General features: G+C 47.2%; 1 protein-coding gene across 1 annotated transcript; it reads right to left on the reverse strand.

The window, feature by feature from the left end:
• Positions 1-22: 22 nt before the first annotated feature.
• On the reverse strand, positions 23-14,267 carry LOC126547136 (uncharacterized). Its single transcript, XM_055062591.2, has 2 exons — positions 14,138-14,267; positions 23-3,470 (listed from the first exon to the last, which is right to left on the reverse strand). Exon 2 carries the CDS (start codon positions 1,679-1,681, stop codon positions 1,157-1,159), a length of 525 nt encoding a protein of 174 aa, XP_054918566.1. The 5' UTR covers positions 1,682-3,470; positions 14,138-14,267; the 3' UTR covers positions 23-1,156.
• Positions 14,268-15,960: the final 1,693 nt, after the last annotated feature.

The raw sequence follows: 15,960 nt of genomic DNA on the forward strand, positions 1-15,960 counted from the left end.
GGGGGTATTCCAGAGATTCAAATGCCATGTTGTTCTTTATTTTGCTCTGTACAGACTTCGAAAGGGTGGTATCAAAGAATGGAGGATGCTTGCCCATTGTTGCCGAATAATATATGCTAGTGATTCAAACTTTTTCACTTAAACTTCTCCGGGAGAAAACAAGAGACCCGTAAACTGTCTTTTGGCCGGTTATTTTACACTTATTCTAGCCTTCGCTGCAACGGAATATAGCATTAACACAGGAAATATTTTACCAAGATGAAGATTTCAGTGTCATAATGAAGTGTTCGATCGCATTAGACAGAGTGAAGATCAAAGCGTACCATGCAGATTAGCAATGAGCTATATTTTTCGGTAAAAAAATGATATAAGGAAAGAAGAAGCGGAGTCAAACATATTAACGTGGCACTTAAAAAAAAGAACGCTATATTCACTAATTGCTTGACTATTTCATATGCTATTGCCCTAATTGTTTTTCCTTTCATAGCCAAACTGAGTGTAAACCTGCAATAATGCTGAACGAGTTTACTCAGAACAACCTTCTTATATCGATAGCTCCTCACCTGCATTCCGCTCCCAAGCACATAATTAACATACATGCGCATTCAACCAATTAGCATGCCGAGAGCCTACTTGCATAATATATTTTACAGCTTAGAGACATTGTCCAGTAATGCACCACTCTTTACCATCGGCCGTTGCCTTGACATCTCCGGCTGTCACTATTGGTAATCGTCCGCGCTAACAAAACGTTCTTGCCTATATAGTGCGACTCTGTGAATCCCAATGCACGTTCTTGTGTTCTGCTGAAAGGGCTAAATAACGGCTATAAAATGTTCGTAAAATGTATGCTGCAACAGAGATTTATTTTAGAGATAAAACGTATCAAGGTTGCCTGGCAACGGCTTCTCCTGTGTTACCGTATGGACCTACTCAAGCGCACTAGAATCAAAATATTCACTCTGAGATCTCGTCAGGTCTCGTCTATAGTGATCTATCGTGATGTCCTAAAACGAAGTTTTTGTTTACACGGCGTTGGTACACATTAAGATCACGTACATAACTTTCTTCGCTAGCCATGCAACGTAGTTTCTCGATTCGCATATGGATGTTTGTCCTAAGGTGAAAGTGGAGGACTTGTGCAGGCGTGGGCCCTCTAGCCCTGTTGGCTGCGCAGCTGGCTCCTCCTGGGCGGAGTCAATGCGTACGTCCTACCGAGACCCAGCTCCGTAGACCTCTGTACGACACGCTCCCGGCCCATGCGCACGCGGAGAGGTTTGCTCGCCGGCTTAACGCGAGTGGCCGCTTTGTCGCCGCTGTTCAGGTACATCAACGCCTCTTCGTTCCCTGTGCCACCGAAGTCAACTCCCTCGCCTCCCGTGTCAATAGTACCCGAACCAGCATTGCCGAAGTCGAAGCCGCCGCCCTCCTCCACGATGACCACTGTGCCGTCGTCAACGGGAACGTAGACTGGAACATAGATGTACTGAACTCCGCCGAAGCCACCACCGTACATGCCATCCAGTACCCTGCCATAAAGGGCTGTGGTCAGCGCGTTCAGTCCTGCACCGTAGCCACCTCCTCCCACGCCCCTGTAACCACCACTGCGGTAGCCGCCGTAGGAGCCGACTCCCCTGTAGCCTCCGAACCCGCCGTAGCCACCACGGTATCCGCCACGCATCCTGCCGCCATAGCCATACGTGCGCTTCGATATATGGTGAAGACTTGTCGAGGAAACTGCAAACGACCACAGAACGTATAATCTCGATCAACAAACACCGTTTCACGAGATCAGCACTTCAGCATTAGACCTGCTTCACCAAGCACGCACTGTGCACGTTTGGTGAAACGGCTGCCGTCCCAAATTCTTTCTCTTTGCTTGCAGTTAAAATTGAGAGCAGGAATAATCTGTGGTCTTACCAATATGGAGGAGAATGCATGCCAGTAGAACATATCTAAGTTTGGTCATCTTCGTCTGAACACTAGGGCTGCTCTGTCAAGTTTACGATTTTCTCCTAAAAAATCGCGTGACAAAGCGTGCTTGCACAGACGACAGCTGCGCGTGCGTGCCGAAATTACTTTTAGTGTGCGTGTCTACATTGTCAATAAGTTGCTTTGCTTCCCTTTCCGAAGTCATCACCTACATTCTTCTCAGTGTTGAGACACGTGCCAAGGCGCGTGAAAGAACAGTCTGGTCCGTCCTTCGCTCGATTTGAAACAGAGGTAAGCGGGCCCCAATAAATGTGAGCAAGTGTAAAATTAGCGTAATGCAGGAGCACTATCCGCATAGTGCTCAAGACAGCTTGACATCTTTCAACTCACTCGCCAAGAATGGTAAAGCTCAGCCTGGAAAGAAAAATTATCTGGTCAGTTCTTCGCTCCACTTGAAACAGAGGTAAGCCGACCACAATAAATGTGGGCAAGTGCAAAATTAGCGTGATGCAGGAGCACTATCCACAGAGTGCTCAAAATTGCTTTACATATTTCAACTCATTCGCGAGGAATGGCAAAGTCTGCTCTTGCACAACACCGCAGTAGTCATATCTATATACTGAACTCCTTTACAGTGCGTGCGCATGCTACGCTGTGCTTGAAATGCGCGTTCTCCTATTGTTCTCTGAAACTGAATTGGAAGCAGCAAACTGCTGGTTCCCTTCCGTTTGTTAATATTATTTCACTGAATCGAGCGATTTGACAACGACACAACTGTTCTAAAGAAACAATTTAGAAGCTAAGTGAAAGGAAGTAATCGAACGCCGTCTACTTAACATTCTTCAAGACGTATTTTTATTGCGATTCTGGGACATTAAAACGACCAACGGAATGACGCCGTCAGCTAGCCGCGGCGGGTGTCGTAGCCGCGCCCGTTGGTTGGACAGGATTCACATAGACTGGATTAATGACCCACCTGTACGGATAATACCCGTACCCATAGTTGTATGTGTAGTAAGGGTAACTGTAATAAAATGGTGAATATAACGCAGAGTAACCATACAGTCCTGAGTATAAATATGGCAAATACAGCCAGCTGAGCGCCAAAAATGGCCAAATGTAACGCTTTTGCCGCCGTAGAGTTGTATTTTGTGTTTCTCTTCGCACTCGAGCTCTTATCTCTGTTTGAAGAGGGTCATGTCCAACGGGCTGCCAGCTAGAACCCAAAGCTATGCCTCGAGCGTTTTTAAAGTTGTCACTAATCTGCGCGCTCCTTGATAGCATCCTTGAGCGGTTTCCAATGCCGAAATTTCCGTCGTCTTCGCGATTAGCGATAAGATTGTAAGGCAGCTGTTTTTCAAAAAGTGCTGTTCTGATGAGCTGTGACCGAATTTGTAACTGGCGCAAAGGAATTCTGCGGTCATCAATCAGGGTCCTTCTCTGGTATCGTGGCCCACGAAGTTCTGGTCCGCCTTCGGTTACTTGCAGCTCGTCCTGAAGTACAGGTTTTCCAATCCGGGCCCCATCTGTTTGCAAACCTGAAAGCAATAACGGGGATGTTATCCTAGGTTTACATTTACCGTATTTTTTGACAAAGTACACACAAGTAGGCGCAAGACAGTGTTTTATTTTCTTTCAGCTTTGTTTTCTCGCAAACGTGTGCCTTATTCGCTAGTGTTCCGCTCATTGAATTAGAGCTACGACAATTGCGCAGGCGCTCACTCCGGCGGGCGCCTAGCTTTTTATTCGAGCGCGTGAAATACGGTAGCCGGTACTGCGATTTCTCCTCGGTATCTGGATAACTTGTATCAGTGCATACTATTTATAGGAGACATTGCAATACTCGGCTAGTTAATTAAATAATCTTTACAAACTAAATTTGTATTTCAAAGGTTTCGGGCAAAGAATGCAATTATGCCGCTGAAGCGGGTAATGTCTCAAAGCTTGGTAATTTACGAATTCTGAGAGTATCGCCAGTTTCTACTTATCGGTTCCCAAAACTTGCTGTGTTTTAAGAGCACTAATATTTCACGTAGTTTATTGAGCGCTGCTTCAGAAAAGCTTTCCGCCGGAGTAATACGTGCCATGCCGCCACATTTCAGCGCACGTTTTGAAGGCGGACCCTTGTGAACCTAATGCCATCATGCGGAAGCCCATATGCAAGGAGGCACAATGTACCTATGGAACGAAGGCAACAGGATGAAGCCAGGAACATCACTAAGAAAATTAACCATTCTTTTAAGAGGAAGCTTTAGCTCGGGTGCTCCTGTATAAATACACGTAAAAGGAGAATTCGTTTTTCTCGGCCACCACTACACAAAGTTGGACGAGGTTTGTTACACTTAAAGGAAAACTTTAAATCTAGTGACTGTTGGTTTCGAATTTTTCATTTAGTTCGTCAATTTTTTATTAGAAATTCGCAAGAATCGAAAATTTTCATAAAGCGGAACTACCAAGTTTACAACCCTCTAACTCCGCAAGGAAAAATGGTACACAACGCTGTGAATTCCATCTGATAGTACATCTAAAACGGACAAAATTGATATCTTACAGATGAATCTAAAAAAAAAATCAGTAATATGGGAATACACCATTTGCTGAACCTTTGTACACATAATTCACGTAAGATAAAAATTGACATATTGAATTTGTCCGCCTTAAATGATCTAATGGATGCCCTTTACAGAACCGCGATATATATTCTTTATGCAGAGCTATTAATTTATAAACTTCGCGCATCTATTTTTTTCGAACTTTCAAATTTTCCGAAATTCTTTTCACGAAATTCAGATCCTAAATCGAAATCCCGCTTTCAACAGTCACTAGAATTTAATTCTCTCTCAAATGCAACATTTTTCCTAAAGATCGGTCCAGCGGTTATCTGAGAAAAGCGTTTTTGCGTTTTACATGTATTTGAATAGGCCGCGTCGGAGTTGGGCCCGAGCTAACGCTTCCTCTTAAGCTGAAGTGTTGAATAATTAAACATCCCGTTTACGTTTACTCATAATTTTATTTCTATAAAGGAAAAGGAAAATGCAAGTGGCACGCAAAGATAACCTTGCAACCGGTGCACGGGAACCGAACCTACAACGTTCTCATGAGACATCTGGTGCTCGGCAAACTGAGCTACAATAACGCTGGTCACTACGTCCCCTTTCTTGTGGATGTGCAAATCTGCCGTCGTGACCGGAGGGGTTCGACAGAGTCACTCCGTTGCCCTATATCACTCTCTCTCTCTCTCTCTCTCTTTATTAAACGCGTGTAGAGGAAACTTTGGTGCCATGGGTTTTGCCGGCTACTGTCTTTCGCCTCTCCAAACAATTCGCATCAAGTGGCCAAGAAAATGAATATAAATTAAATGCAAATTATCTCGGAACGCATTTACGAATAGTTCACGGTAAATTCAAACGAAAAATGTACATCGTAACGCATGCAAGTCAAGCAGGAAAAATTATAGCAGTCTGTTGAAGAATCATGCCAGCTCAATGCACAGTGGCAATCAGCGTAGGCGAAGCTTTCGCGTCCACTCCGGTGCCGCGACCAATCGAGCGTCGCTTCACTGCCGCCACATGGGCTGTCTCCCCTTCCCCGCCTTAGCCTGGTGGTTTAATCGCTAGCATTAACAGCCAACTGGCGCGCCTCCTCTCCTCCCGCTTTCGGCCCCTCGATACCTGCACCTCTGCCTATCGTGACCCTCGCCCGCGCCGTCCTCCGCGCAGTCCAAGCACCCCCACCGACCAGCGCACCTGAACCTGAATCTGAACTACACAAACTAAGCTGCGCTTCCAAACTATGTACTTAAAAATTAATTGCGTTCACGGACCGTTCAGATCGAGGTTAGGTACACACAGTGCATATCACAATATCTACATGATACGCCGCAAACATAACGCGTCGATCATCCAAAATGACATCGGCAATGTATAATAAATCAATAATGAAATGAAGTGTCCCTTTTAGTGTTGGTGCTGTATTTTTTATTACTGAACATATATTGTTTAAATCTTCGAGCATGCAATATATATATATATATATATATATATATATATATATATATATATATATATATATATATATATATATATATATATATATATATATATATATATATATATATATATATGTATATATATATATATATATATATATATATATATATGTATATATATATATATATATATATATATATATATATAATTTTTTTTTTGAAGACGGAGTGAACTTGGGATCGGGCGCTCGTAAGGCAGGTGCTGGAAGAGAAGACGACGAGGCAGCGAATAGAACAGCCGGCCGAGTGAACGGGTGTTGGCGCAGTGAACATTTTATATACAGCATAATAGTAAGACTGCGTGGCAGGAATTCGTACGCAGGGAATAGTTAGTTCAAAAAACCAGACCTATCTCGTAATACACTCCAATTCACGGGCCTTCCGAGAATTTTGTCCAGAGCACTCAATTTTTCATTTGGCGAGCATTATTTGCGCACTGCAAGAAAGGGTATGTAGCAAAAGGTACCTTTTCTATGAAAAATATATTTACGTACGCAGTGCCTGGAGACAGCGTATGTATTTACAGTCTGTCTATTGAAACAATAGACACACTGACTGTTACTCTAATATTAAATTGTACGTATATTCGAATTGATGTAAAATATGATGTTGTTTTGACCGCTGCTTTTTTTTCAAAACACAGACGTCTCGATATTCGGACAGACACTTGATGCGAAGTGCTGCCTGCACCGCTTTGTGAAGGTAAGACGCCCAAGTCTCATTTTCCACCTGCGGCACACTTGCTTCATCATCGATGACTAAATTACCCGGAACGCCAAAGTGATTAGGATTCCACTGAAATTAAACTTTGGGGTGAGGTTCTGTTGTCTTTGTCGACATTCGTGTGGGGTGGTAATCCGCCGCCATGGGCGGAGCCGGAGCCGCAATTCTTCTGCACTTCATTTTGTAATACATGATGCCTTGAACTTTTACTTACGGAATTAATACTGATCATCGATGTTTAACCCTTTAATCACTGGGGATATCTCGCTAAAGTAAAGGTGGGGGGGGGGGGGGATTACGCAGAACACATAGGAGGCTCGAGGCGGACATTCCGGCGTCGAGCCCTGCTGTTGTGGATTATGCGATTTGCGATAGCCTGAACACTGTGCTGTCCCTTGTAACGGTTATGTAGAAAGCAGACATCGAACTTGTATTTTGGCTTCAGGTTCCTGTTGTTACGTTTCGCCTACAACGCGCGGTAATGCCGGCGCGGATGCAACGGACGCCGGGGCTTTGTTCAAAGCGGCGGACATTTTGGCCCGTTCAACGACCCCGCAACGCCTACCCGCCAAGCGTGTCCAGGCGTGTTTCAGTGCCACGTGTCTTCGTGTGTGCGTGTGTGTGTGTGTGCCCTCGCTTGTCAAAGCGCGGCAGCCGGGGAGCGGAGTTCCCCGAATGAGGGGCCTGGAGGTCTCTCGGCTCAACCGCTCGCGCCGTCGTGGGCCCCTGCTGCGCCGTCCCGTGACCTTCATCCCGTGACCTTCCCTCCTTCCCTTTTGGACCGCGACGCCGAGGGTATAAGAGCAGTTGCCCCCGGACGCCAGAGAGAGGCTCCGATTTGTACTGCTGAGTTACGTGCTCTCCCGTCTCTCCACTCCGGTCGACCTGACCGGCCGCTCTTTTGCTATGTTAGAATAAACAAGTTGTTCTGTTACCAGTCTTCTCATGCTTTGCCGGGACCTTCGGATGCTTCCAGTGCCCCAGGCCGCCAGGCCAACGCTACCCTTGGGGCTTGCGACCCATTGGCAATAACGGGCGTCAGCACCGAGACCCCAACAACTCGGGCCAGCGGTACGATTACAACATCTGGTTGCCAGCGGTGAGATCGCGACAACGGAGGCCAGCAGCGAAGAGATGCGGTTGACTGTATGCTGAGCAGCACAACGACCATCCGGGAGCAGCGCAACGAGCCCTGTGTGATGACTGGTTGCCTGCAGCGGAACGACTGCGCTGAAGTCTTGGCTGCGAGGTTTGGTGAGTGCGGGACTTTCTTCTTCTGAGTTTTGCCAGGCTTTTGTTAGTGTTAGAAACAGAGCTGGTAATTGTGGTTGTCGTTGCTACCGGGTTAGTTTGCGGCAAGACAATAGTAGGCAGTAGAGAAAGCAGCATTCAGAGCAGCCATGGATTTGAAGTCGTTGCGCAAACCGAAATTGCTGGAGCTTGCGAGAGAGTTGGGTCTGGATGTCTCAGACAAACTCAGAAAACCAGAACTGCTAAGGGCTATTCTTGAGTTAGAAGCTGAGGATGACGAGCTGTCGGAATGCCTTGAGACCATTGAGGAGAGGGAGACGGCAAAAAGACAGGAGCGCGAACTTAAAGAGCAAAAAGAGAAACAGGAGCGCGAACTTAAAGAACAGAAAGAGAAAGATGAGCGTGAACGAATAGAACAGAAAGAAAAAGAAGAGCGTGAACACGCTTTGGAAATGAAGCGTCTCGAGTTAGAGATGGAACGCGCTCGTAATGGAAGTCAGGCACACGGTGCAGGAGAACGAGTATTGTTCAAAATGACTGACCTGATGCGGCCGTTTAAGCTTGGAGAGGACATTGGTTTGTTCCTGGTTAACTTTGAGCGAACGTGCGAGAAGCAGGGGTTCTCTCGGGAAACGTGGCCACAGCGCTTGCTCACTTTGCTACCCGGCGAGGCGGCCGACGTAGTCGCTCGCTTGGAGAGAGAGGAGGCAGAGGATTTCGACAAAGTGAAATCGAGTCTGCTAAAAAAGTACCGGCTGTCAGCGGAGGCGTTCCGTCGGAAGTTTCGGGAAAATGAGAAAGGCAGAAGTGAGTCATATACAGAGTTTGCGTACAGGCTTATGTCAAACATGCAGGAGTGGCTCAAAGAAGAGAAAGCGTTTGGTGACCACGAGAAAGTTCTGCAGTGTTTCGGGCTAGAACAGTTTTATAGTCGGTTACCTGAGAACGTGCGGTACTGGGTCTTGGATAGGCCAGACGTTAGTACGGTGGCTAGAGCCGCTGAGTTAGCCGAGGAGTTTGTGACGCGTCGGGCTCGTGGAGCTAAGGACGGTCAAAAGGGTGAATTTGGCTCCAAGTTTGAGAGGCCAAAGTTCGCGCCCATGAGAGCAAAGGGGGACACACGTAGTTCGGATGCGAGTGAAAGCAGTCCGACCGAACGTAAGGAGACGGCGGCAACCGAAGCCGAACGCAGAAAGCGGTTCGAGACGAGGCAAGCGCGCGTTTGTTATACGTGCCAGAAGCCGGGTCACTTTTCGGCGCAGTGTCCGACCGAACGTAAGGAGACGGCGGCAGCCGAAGCCGAACGCAGAAAGCGGTTCGAGGCGAGGCAAGCGCGCCTGTGTTATACGTGCCAGAAGCCGGGTCACTTTTCGGCGCAGTGCCCAGAAACAAAACCAAAAGTCGTGTTTTTTTCATTAGGCAGCACTGACGAGAACATCAAGCTTCTCGAGCCTTACATGCGAGACCTCCTCGTGAACGGGAAAGAGTGCCGAGTGCTTCGCGATACCGCAGCCACGATGGATGTAGTTCATCCCTCTTACGTAGAACCCGATATGTTCACGGGCGAGTGCGCATGGATCAAGCAAGCAGTGGAAGCTCATAGCGTGTGTCTGCCGGTAGCAAAAGTGCTTATTGAAGGACCTTTCGGAGCACTTGAGACGGAGGCCGCAGTGTCATCTATGCTGCCCCCCCAGTACCCGTACCTATTTTCGAACAGGTCCGATCACCTCCTGCGCGAGAAGGGGCTTTTGTTTGGTGAGGCTAGCGTTCAGGCCTTAACCAGATCGAAGGTTCGGGAGCTCGCTGCAAAGGCGGTAGTTGCGGGGCCGACGTTGTTGAACGATGAAAAAGGGTCAGAGGCGCAGCAAGCTAGTATTCAGAGCACGCCCGAACGGGATAAAATTGAGCCTGTAGCGTTAAAGGCACCAGATACTGGAGAGGAAATTCCCGATGCGGGAAAGTTAGTCGAGCTTCCGGGACTAGGCTCAGTGACGAACAGGAAAGACACCGATCAAGTCATTAGTGACTTAATAAGTAAAGCATCGCTGTCGCCTGAGCAGAAAACCGAGCTACACCAGCTCTTACAAGAGTTTCAAGGTCTGTTCTCTGAGAGGCCTGGTAGGACTTCTGTCCTTACTCATGACATAGAACTTACCTCCCCAGAGCCAGTACGATCCAAGGCGTACCGGGTGTCACCCCGCCAGAGCGATATTATGGAGGCTGAGGTAAAGAAAATGCTACAGCTCGGTGTTATTGAAGCGGGTGAGAGTGATTATATCTCCCCTTTGATTTTAGTTGAGGTGCCGGGCAAGGAACCTCGTCCTTGCGTCGACTACCGCAGGCTTAATTCCATCACTAAGGATCAAATTTATCCGATCCCTAACATCGAGGAGCGCCTTGAGAGAGTGAGTAGCGCTCAGTTTATTTCCACCCTAGATCTTGTCAGGGGTTATTGGCAGGTTCCACTTACAGAAGAGGCTAGTAGGTATGCGGCGTTCATTTCACCAATGGGGACATTCCGTCCTAAAGTTTTGAGTTTTGGTTTGAAGAACGCGCCATACTGCTTTTCAAGCCTCATGGATAAAGTGTTGCGGGGACAGCAAGAATTCGCTTTACCGTATCTAGACGACGTAGCGATATTCTCCGCATCCTGGCCTGAGCATATGGCGCACTTGCGGGCAGTGCTAACCCGCCTGCGCGATGCGGGCTTGACAGTCAAAGCTCCCAAGTGCCAGTTAGCACAGGCCGAGGTTGTCTACCTCGGACACGTGATTGGTCGGGGTCGACGCCGCCCCTCTGAAATAAAGGTGGCCGCTGTGCGAGACTTCCCGCAACCGCGCACGAAGACCGATATTCGGTCGTTCTTAGGTGTCGCCGGCTACTATCAGAGGTACATCCCCAGGTACTCTGATATCGCGGCTCCCTTGACGGATGCTCTAAGAAAGACAGAGCCGCAAACAGTCGTCTGGGATGAGACGAAGGAAAGAGCTTTTAGCGCCCTAAAGAGCGCCCTAACAAGCCAGCCTGTGCTACGATCGCCCGACTACACAAAAGGGTTCGTTGTTCAGTGTGATGCTAGTGAGCGAGGCATGGGCGTTGTACTGTGCCAACGGGAAAATGGAGAAGTAGAACACCCCGTCCTGTATGCTAGTCGTAAGCTGACCAGTCGTGAGCAGGCGTATAGCGCCACCGAGAAAGAGTGTGCGTGTATCGTGTGGGCCGTTCAGAAATTGTCATGTTACCTAGCTGGCTCGAGGTTTATCATTGAAACGGATCACTGCCCTCTCCAATGGCTGCAGACCATCTCTCCCAAAAATGGCCGCCTCCTGCGCTGGAGCCTCGCTTTGCAACAATATTCCTTTGAGGTGCGTTACAAAAAGGGGAGTCTCAACGGTAACGCCGATGGCTTAAGTCGAAGCCCCTAACGTGAGAATCAGCCTCAAAATTGCTTGTTACTGATGTTTTTCTTCCTGAGGCAGGATTTTTAACTTATTGCTTTTGTATAGTGTTTCAAAGTGATGATGTGCTTTCTAGTGCAATTTTCCGATTTGTGGACGCGTTCTGAGTGCTGCTAAACTACTGTAAGGAACTAGGCAGCAGTATAAAAGGGGAAAGAGCCTGGCAGGGCTTAGTAAGGGTTGTGCCGTGCTTGCTGACTGAGCGGTTGACTTTCGGCGTAGTTCTAACGCTTGCCGGAAACGAGAACAAAATGTCAACTCTCCCGAAGTCACTTTGCAGTGTCCTGTGTGCACCTGAACGTGAGAACGAGGCCTTCTCTGTGCACTGCGCTCAAGAAACGCCCAAGGACGCCCGACTTCGGTTATGGGCATCATCGAGCGACATCCCTCCGGACAGCGGATGCAGTCCCCTGACCATCGGGATCTCCTTCCCCCGGCGGGGCGGTCTGTTACGTTTCGCCTACAACGCGCGGTAATGCCGGCGCGGATGCAACGGACGCCGGGGCTTTGTTCAAAGCGGCGGACATTTTGGCCCGTTCAACGACCCCGCAACGCCTACCCGCCAAGCGTGTCCAGGCGTGTTTCAGTGCCACGTGTCTTCGTGTGTGCGTGTGTGTGTGTGTGCCCTCGCTTGTCAAAGCGCGGCAGCCGGGGAGCGGAGTTCCCCGAATGAGGGGCCTGGAGGTCTCTCGGCTCAACCGCTCGCGCCGTCGTGGGCCCCTGCTGCGCCGTCCCGTGACCTTCATCCCGTGACCTTCCCTCCTTCCCTTTTGGACCGCGACGCCGAGGGTATAAGAGCAGTTGCCCCCGGACGCCAGAGAGAGGCTCCGATTTGTACTGCTGAGTTACGTGCTCTCCCGTCTCTCCACTCCGGTCGACCTGACCGGCCGCTCTTTTGCTATGTTAGAATAAACAAGTTGTTCTGTTACCAGTCTTCTCATGCTTTGCCGGGACCTTCGGATGCTTCCAGTGCCCCAGGCCGCCAGGCCAACGCTACCCTTGGGGCTTGCGACCCATTGGCAATAACGGGCGTCAGCACCGAGACCCCAACAACTCGGGCCAGCGGTACGATTACAACACTGTGTATACCTGAACGGGATCTCTAAAACTACCTATCCTTCCTTGTGATTTGTAGTAAATGACATTAACGAGAGGTGTCAGGCACTTTCTTCAGAGACACTGGAGAGACACTATTCTCGGGAACAATGTCTCTGTATGCTCTATGCTCGCACTTATATGTGCATCTTTTCTGTGGTTTATTGCCTAAAGCAGTGGATGACGGGAAAATTGTGCTGCTAGGCAAAAGTGATGATGGCATATCTAAACTAATTTCAGTATACGGAATATAGGTTGCCATTTCTATGTAATTACTACACCACGACATCTGTATATACGAGGTTCTGGATAGAAAAAGAGCGGAATAACTATGAAGACCGAGGCGGAATACGACAATATTTTTCCTATGACTACACAGGGCAGGCGCAGCAATGCCGATGCTGAATAGTTCCATTCAACGCCATGTTGACATTCCTTTCCACGGCTTTCACTGATCGAGCTCATGTTTATATTTTATCAAAGAGAGAAGTTTCTCATCGAATTCTAGAAAATTATTTTTTTTTCAGCAGCGGTCTTGTAAATGGGAGTACAGCGGTATTTTCATTTAAGGGCAACGCCTCTGGTGTTAAAGAAATAAAACTTTGGTATCATCCAAAGGAACTCGCTGGTTCGTCTGCTTGACATTCCTTTTGTTCCTCTCCTTCCCTGCATAGCGAGGGCCTGTAAAGTGGCGATCTTCTCATCTGGAGGTAGCTACACGAGGTTTTTTTGACCAGTTTTCCTGCACATAAGCTCAGACACTACATGACGCCTGCGGTTTCATAGATTTTCTACATCCACCGCCAGCGCCGCGAGTGGTGCTAGCTAACACTTCCAAGTTATACATATATGCGCATAAATACCTAAGGAAGTGGATGAAGCGACTGATCTCGCAGTAACTAAATTGATAGAGCCCCAGGCGCGTTATGCGGAGGTTGTGACTGGGTTCCCATTGCCGACAAGGTTGCCTTTTCTTCCACTTTGTTTTTGTAATACAATAAACATATATCGCAAATTTATTCCTAGTCGTGAATTATTATCACAGTATAATAGAAAACGGTTCACTTTCCTTGTATTTTTCGTGACTTTATTGGCTTTGGCCACATGTGGTTGTTATCCCTCACTAAAATCGAACCTCCCTTTCCTTTTTTTTCGTTTTCCTCCTTTTAAATGTAGATTCACTTAAAGCGAACCTCCTTGTTTCCTTATTTTTTTCTTTTTCCTCATTGTAAATGTAGAATAGAACAATCATTTTCTTTTTTGTGATAGTTCCTTTCATCTTTATCAAGTAAACCGTGGGCAACCGGTGGGAAAGGTTTTTGTTGTTTCATTCTTTCTATATTCTTCCCTTAGAGATTTGTTGTCACTACGATTTCCTGGCAGAGGGCTAAACTGCTACCACTGGCTCCCCCCCCCCCCCCCCGGCAGAATAAGTTTTATGCGAGAACAGCCTCTTCTATAATAAGCAAATTATCCTTCCTGCAACAAGAAACCGACGAATTCAAACTTTTTCGCACATATAACTGATTTCGCAGTCATCCCTCACTTTCTAAAGAAGGACATGATAGATCCTAAATTCTGGATCCCTCATTGCAGAACTACAAGACAGTTTTTTCTGCATGTAACTAACCTGCTGTTTGCCCACGGCTGGTCGCTAGCATTCCGAGGAATAGCAGAATCAGGTTGATCCTGCGATGAGACTGCATCGCGGTACGTGGCCGCAGCCGGGCGATTTTCCGTCTCCAATTTCTGCACGCTCACTGACTTGGTTTGAGAGCCGTCGAGCCTAATGGAAGCCTTATATACAAGGCAAGATGCCTTCAGCACAGTTTGCGACTATGCCACTGATCTGAAAGTATAATTGTATTCCACTCAAACAAGACTGCAGGCCGAGAAACGCGAATGCATACACCAGGAAACTGCGCTTTTATGGGAATATTATGCAGTTGCTCAATCTGGTGTATCGCAGTGGCACAGCGCCGAACCAGCTTGATCGGAAAAAATTGTACAAAAGTTTTTACGCGGTCCCTTAAGCATCTGCACTTCACTATTTATTACCTGTAGAAGTACGACGCGAATAAACATTTCCCTGTTCTGTATGTTTTGGAAGTTCTATTTCAAGAGCAGTTTCTCCCCACTTCACAGGCTTGGAACAGTAGGGAAACTGTGTGGTGCAGCGCGAAGCGGGACAAGGGACACGGCAAAAAACGAGTACATGCGCTTACTGCCAATTGAAAATCAAAATATGGGGTATTACGTGCCAAAACCACTTTCTGATTATGATGCACGCCGTGGTGGTATACTCCGGAAATTTCGACCATCGAAATGTACACACACGGGTGTTTTCGCATTTCGGGACCATCGAAAATGCGACCACCGCAGCCGGGATCCGGTTCCGCGACCTCGTGCTTAGCAGGCCAACACCATAGCCACTAAGCAACCACGGCGGGATTACTGCCAATTCAAATTTGCTTGTCTGATGCAAGGTGTTATATAGAAAACCTTTATTTTTATTTTTTTGCTTTTTATTGTTTTTATTTTCTCCATTCTTTTTTTTTTCTCATGTCGTTTTCCTTCTGTGTTTTTCTATATAACACCCGGTACCAGACAATAAAATTTCAGTTGGCAGTAAGCACTTGTCCTCGTTTTTTGTGTGTCCCTTGTCCTACTTCTCGCTGCACCACCCAGTCTCATGGAAAACCACCCAGTCCAAACCATCACCCTTCGAAGTAGTGAAATGGCGGAACATTACGCTATACCAAGACGAAACGAATAAAATAGGGTTTTTACATTTAGTGACAGACACTGAAGGAAAGCAATGTTCTGCTGCTGTGCACAAAGCCCCGGGTTCGTTTCCCAATTTCGGTGGCCGCATCGATAAACTCTCGGTGAACGCTCAACAGCCATACTTTGGGTGCATAATAAATATTCCAGGCGGTCGACAACAATTAGGAGCCCCATACTATCAAGTCTCATCGTACATGTGCTGCTTGAGGACATTACACCCCAAAATTCAACAATCGATTGAATGTTGTCTAGGTTATAGAGGATTGACATTACATCTTCCTCAAAATATAAGTCATTGAGATCTTTTCGCGAAAATTTCGTGAATTGTTTCAAAATTCGCAAATAAAAAACACGGAATGGTGAGCTCTTCTACAGTTTCGGCGCAAGCTTTGCCAGCATGTCGGTTCTTCTATGTTGCTTACAAATTTCCAATGACGGCCCTATGAAATCATGACTGGGCACTCCATGAAATGCAATTTAATAAACGACAGTTTCTGCATCTGATGACGACTAAACGAAATTTTCAGCGCTTTTATTGAGTGCACTTTTTGTCTGCACGTTGCACAGCAGCTTCATTGCAAGCTGGTCGCAATTAACTTTGTTTTTAACGAAATTAGATACAGAGGAAGCATAAACATGATGTGTACTTACTCCTAATGCAGAAAT

Source organism: Dermacentor andersoni, chromosome 1 (genome assembly GCF_023375885.2).
Source record: "Dermacentor andersoni chromosome 1, qqDerAnde1_hic_scaffold, whole genome shotgun sequence".
In the NCBI taxonomy this organism is placed as follows: domain Eukaryota; kingdom Metazoa; phylum Arthropoda; class Arachnida; order Ixodida; family Ixodidae; genus Dermacentor; species Dermacentor andersoni.

Excerpts from the sequence above, each read along its gene's own strand:
- LOC126547136 (XM_055062591.2), bottom strand. The coding sequence starts at position 1,681 with ATGCGTGGCGGATACCGTGGTGGCTACGGCGGGTTCGGAGGCTACAGG.